The sequence below is a fragment of the Serinus canaria genome, unplaced genomic scaffold (genome assembly GCF_022539315.1).
Source record: "Serinus canaria isolate serCan28SL12 unplaced genomic scaffold, serCan2020 HiC_scaffold_655, whole genome shotgun sequence".
NCBI classification, from domain to species: Eukaryota; Metazoa; Chordata; class Aves; order Passeriformes; family Fringillidae; genus Serinus; species Serinus canaria.
Window position 1 is genome coordinate 1 of NW_026108769.1, and position 5,079 is coordinate 5,079.

The 5,079-nt window shown below is 56.9% G+C and overlaps 1 protein-coding gene across 1 annotated transcript; it reads right to left on the reverse strand.

Moving 5' to 3' along the window:
• Positions 1 to 7: 7 nt before the first annotated feature.
• LOC127061333 (gastrula zinc finger protein XlCGF49.1-like) lies at positions 8 to 2,428 on the reverse strand. Its single transcript, XM_050987996.1, has 2 exons — positions 1,849 to 2,428; positions 8 to 1,695 (listed from the first exon to the last, which is right to left on the reverse strand). The coding sequence occupies exons 1-2, from the start codon at positions 1,868 to 1,870 to the stop codon at positions 941 to 943; spliced, it is 777 nt and encodes a 258-aa protein (XP_050843953.1). The 5' UTR covers positions 1,871 to 2,428; the 3' UTR covers positions 8 to 940.
• Positions 2,429 to 5,079: the final 2,651 nt, after the last annotated feature.

Below are 5,079 nucleotides of genomic sequence, written 5' to 3' on the forward strand. Positions count from 1 at the left end.
GATATTTGATCAATTGCCTTCATTTAGCCTGTTTTGGGAGTTTTTAAGGGATGAACATGAATCAGAAGAACATTAAGGCCAAACAAACAGGAGAAGCAGCCAGGTGTGTTCCCAGCATGGATCACAGGGAATGTGGGTGACCAGGGCTGCCGCGCTGCTGCGTCGAAAGCACTTCACCCCCCTCCGAGCAGGGGGGGGAGGTGGCCGCGGCTAGCTCAGAGCACAGCAGCAGCTAGCAGCTAGGGGCACTACCCGGATCCGTCAGGGATGTCTGGGCAGCGCTTTCGGCAGGAAGCAGCAACAGTACCGAAAGGAACGGCAAGGCGGAGAAGCCAGAGAGAAAAGAGGGTCTTAACACGCCCGGTGTAGTCCAGTGGTTTTAATGTATCATTGACTCCACGGCGTCCAGGCGGGAAAAGACAAGGACAAAAGGGGGGAAGCAGTATATAAAGGGGTGTACAAGAACCAATCGGGAGAAACTGAGGAGGGGAATTCAACATGACTGACTCCAGTGGCAACAAGTGATACACGAACAAAGGAGGGGTTCGGGGCACCTGCCCAATCACCCCCTGTAGAAGGGAGAAGTTTCTGGAAGGATGGGGGGGTTTCAGGAGATGAACAGGGCTCTGGAGGAGGGGAAAGGGGCAGTTGCCAGGGGAACGGGGGTGGAGACAAGGGCTTGGCAGCGAGCCCAGACAGGGAGGACACCATTCGAGGGAAAGGGGGAACCAGGACTGAACCATCGAACTGGGTATAGGGTTGTAACTGGGGGAAGCATCACAAAAGGAGAGAACAATACAAAACAGCGGAGATAACTCAATTGGGAACTGAACACACACCACAACACAGGGCTCTGCTCAAAGTCGCTCCTCCAGTGGGGGATGGAGCTGGAGCAGCGCACTAAGCTCTTCCCGCACTCGGGGCACTCGCAGGGCTTCCCTTAGTGGTGCCTCCGTTGGTGTTTGGTCAACGCAGAGCTGCTGGAGAAGCTCTTCCCACACGGGGGACACTCGTAGGGCCTCTCTCCAGTGTGGATTCGCTGGTGGTTGATGAGGGTGGAGTTGTCCCTGAATCCCTTCCCGCAGTCAGGGCAGCGGAAGGGCCTCTCCTCTCTGTGAATCTGATAGTGCTGGAGGAGATGGGAGCTGGTCTGAAACTTCTTCCTGCATTTATCACACTCGTAGGGCCTCTCCCCAGTGTGGGTCCTTTGGTGGAGGATCAGTTTGGAATGCTGCCGGAAGCTCTTCCCACATTCCCCACACTCATAGGGCCTCTCCCCAGTATGGATCCTCTGGTGGCAGATCAGGGTGGAGCTCTGGCTGAAGCTCTTCCCACACTCCCCACATTCATAGGGCCGCTCCCCAGTGTGGGTCCTCTGGTGCCTGTTTAGGCTGGATTTCCACCTGAAGCTCATCCCACACTCCCCACACGTGTGGGGCTTCTCCCCACCATGGAGCTGCTCATGGAGCACCAGCTCTGAGCTCTGGCTCCATCTCCGGCCGCCTTCCCGGCCCAGGCTGGCTCTTTCCCCCTCAGATCCCTGTGATCTGCGTTTGCAGCCCCTCCTCGTGCGGCATCTCCGGGGCTTTTCCTCCCCGTTGGGTTCCTGCGCCGTGGAGCCGCTCAAAACGGCCTCTGCCACCAGGTTCTGCCCCGGGGATTTGTCCTCCCTGCTCTCCATGCTCAGCTCCTGCTCTGGGGGAGGAAGGACAAGGACAGGATGGGATTTGCCTCCGTGCCACAGGCAAGGGGAAGGAGATCCCCCCAGGGCTGTCCTGCAGCCGGGGCCGTGCTGGGCTGGGAGATGGAGCAGCACAGAGGGGAAAGGGGCACTGACTTCCTCCTCACCTGCCTCAGTGTCCCGAGACATCTTACTCTTCCTCACAGCCTCCCAGGGGTTGGGAATGGGAAATCCTGGTTTGAGGAAAACAAGGGATGAGCATGTTGACTTTGAAGGTCCCTCTGCCCAAATTCAGTTCTACAAGCCACTGGCCACCTGGGCTCCAGAAAAAGCTCCCAAACACCAAGATTCAGCCCTGGAAAAGCCTCCCAGGAGTTCCCCGTCCCTGGTCCCTCCCCTTTGGTGTTCGGGGTTCCCCCTGTCCCAGCTGCTGGGGGTCACGCTTGGATTGGGGGTCCCCCTTCTCCTCGGTGCCCACCCTGCCCAGGCTGCTGGCAGCCCCAGCAATCCCAAAAGCTCCCCCCTCTTTGCTCTCCCCATTCCGGGATGCCGGGGCTGTTTGGGCACCCGGGGTCCCTTCTCCCCTCATTCTCTGCTCGGGGCTGCAGGGGCTCCAAGGAGTCCCCCCTGCCCCTCTTCAGCTTCTTGAGGGTCCCGCCAACGGCGGCGCTCCCCCCTCTCTGGGCTCCCCACTTTGGGCTCCTGGGGGACACAGGGCTCTGCTCCTCCAGGCTGCCTCTGCCGCCAGCCGCCACCGCCACCCCACGATGTCCTCCAGAGGGGCCTTTTCCGCTCAGCCTTGCACTTCTCCATTCTCCAAACATCTCCCCAAAAATCCACCTGGGAGAAATTGGGCGTGACTGGGAACATGCTGGGGGTGACTGGAAACAACTGGGCTTATACTGGGATCAACTGGGATCATCCTGGCACTGAGTCACTATAGAGGCTGACTGGGAGTGGTTGATAGCAAATGGGATCATACTGGAAGGAACTGGGACTGACTGGGAACATGCTGGAGGGAACTGGGCTACACTCACAGATACTGGGAGGGACTGGAACAAAAGTGAGGGTGAAAGAGAGCAACTGGAACCATGTGGAGCACAACTGGTTCATACTGGCAGGGACTGGGAACACACTGGGCTCATCTTTGGATCATACTGGGAGGGACTGGACTAATACTGGGAGTATCTGAGAGCGACTGGAACACACCCTGCACATCATCCCCCATCCTGGGCATGACTGGGAGCAACTGGGAGCACGCTGGGAGCAAATGGCATCATACTGGGACTGACTGGATTGATCCAAGAAGCAACTGGAACCATGCTGGAGGCAGCTGGGACCATACTGGGAGAGACTGGAAGCAACTGGGATTATACTGGCACCACACTGGGAGGGCTGGCATGTGACTGGGATCAAACTGGAGCTTACTGGGATCACACTGGGGTTGAAAGGGAGCGACTGGGATCACACTTTGGGCACTGGGAGCAGCTGAGAGAAACAGGGATCATGATGCAAGTAAATTGCAGGAACTGGGAAGGACTGGATGCAGGCTGGAGGCAACTGGGATATTCTGGGCATGACTGGGGGATCATACTGGGATAACTAACACCTTACTGGGGCCACTGGCAGTGCCTGGAAATGACTACAGACATGCTGGGGGCAACTGGGATATACTGGGAGTGTCTGGAACCATGCTGGGGAGAACTGGGACCACACTGGGGGCAACTGGGAATGAGTGGGACCATGCTGGGAGGGACTGGGATCATATGGGGAGTGATTGGGACCACACTGGGAACATCTGGGATCATGCAGGGGACAACTCAGACCCTGCTTGGGGCAACTGGGCATGACTGGGACCCTTCTGGGAAGGACTGGGACTATTTGAGGGGCAACTGGGATCATAATGGGAGGAACTGGGAACATCTGGAACTATGCTGGGGGCAACTGGGATCACACTTGAATCACACTGGAAACAGATGAGTGCAGGCTGGGTTAGACCAGGATCACACTGAGGGTGACTGGAATCATACTGGGATTAACTGGGAGTATCTGAGACCATATGGGTGGTGACTGGGACCAAACTGGGAGCAACTGGAAATGTATTGGGGGAACTGGGAACACACGGGGAGCAAGTGGTAGTGACAGGGACCCTGCTGGGAGTGACTGGGCTCTTGCTGGGAGTACCCAGCAGGAAACTGGAAGCACACAGAGGGACCAACTGGGCTCATACTGGGAGCAGCAACTGCCAGCTCCAGGACCCCACCAAAACACATCCTGGGGACCCCCGATGTCCCCCTAAGGGCCATCTGCAGCTCAGCTTTGGAGCTCTGCCAGCTCCAAACATCCCCCCAAAAAACCCCAAACCCGGCACCCCCCGGCAGATTTGGGCCGAGCTCCCCCTCCCCGGGCACCTGCGGGATGGGGGCGATGGTCCCGGGGCTGTGGCCACTCCAGGGTTCCCTCTCCCCTGCTCCAGCTGTTTCCTGCTGTCCCTCGGCCTCTTCCTCCCTCTCTCCTCCTCCCCCGTTCCCAAAGGCCAAACCCTGAGGGGAAAGGGGGCGAGGAAAGGGCGGGAACCGTGAGGGGAAAGGGGCCAGGCCAAGGGGAGGCGCGGTCCTAAAATGGCCCGGTTTGGTTTAAAATCACCCAAAAGGGCCTCAAATGCAGCTGAAATCCACCAGGTTTGGCCTAAAATCAGACAAATGGACCCAAAAGTGGCCAAATTCTTTTACAACCCACAAAAAAAGACCTAAATTAATCTTAAATTCTCTGAAATTGGCTCAAATCCACCCTAAATGTGCCTAGTTTGGCCAAAAATCACCCAAATGAGCTTAAAATCCATCCTAAAACCCACCTGATTTCACATAAAATCACCCAGACTGGCTTGAAACGCTCACAACGGAATTTAAAATCGCCCTTAGAAGGCTTGGCTTAAACTAAAATTAACCAAAGAGGCCTGAAATCAGCCAAAGGGATCTAAAATCCATTGTAATACTGCCCAGTTTATTCTAAAATTATCAAAACTGACCAAAACCCCACCAGATTCGGCGTAAAATCAGCCAAAGGGGTCTAAAATGCACCCTGGAAGGCTGGGACTCCCTGCCAGGGATCGGAGCCCACCCTAACCCTGCCCAGGCTGGCCCAAAATGCCCCCAAGGGGCCGAGCCTGAGGCCCAGCCCGGGATGGGCTCCGGGCTCGCTCCGGGCCCTCCGCCTTCGCTCCGGGCAGTTTTGGCCGCGGCCCCGGACGAGCCTGGGAGGGCTGGGCAGGGCTGGGGGAGTCTGCTGGGAGTTTGGGGGAGTTATTGGGGTTTTTGGAGAGAGTGATTGGGTTTTTGGAGAGAATTATTGGGGATTTTGGGGGGTTTGTGGATTTCGGGTGGTTTTATTAGCATTTT

Bases quoted from the DNA above. Each gene is read 5' to 3' on its own strand.
- LOC127061333 (XM_050987996.1), bottom strand. From the start codon at position 1,870: ATGTCTCGGGACACTGAGGCAG. The intron at 1,696-1,848 runs GTGAGGAGGAAG...TTCCTCCCCCAG, and splicing joins GTCTCGGGACACTGAGGCAG to AGCAGGAGCTGAGCATGGAG.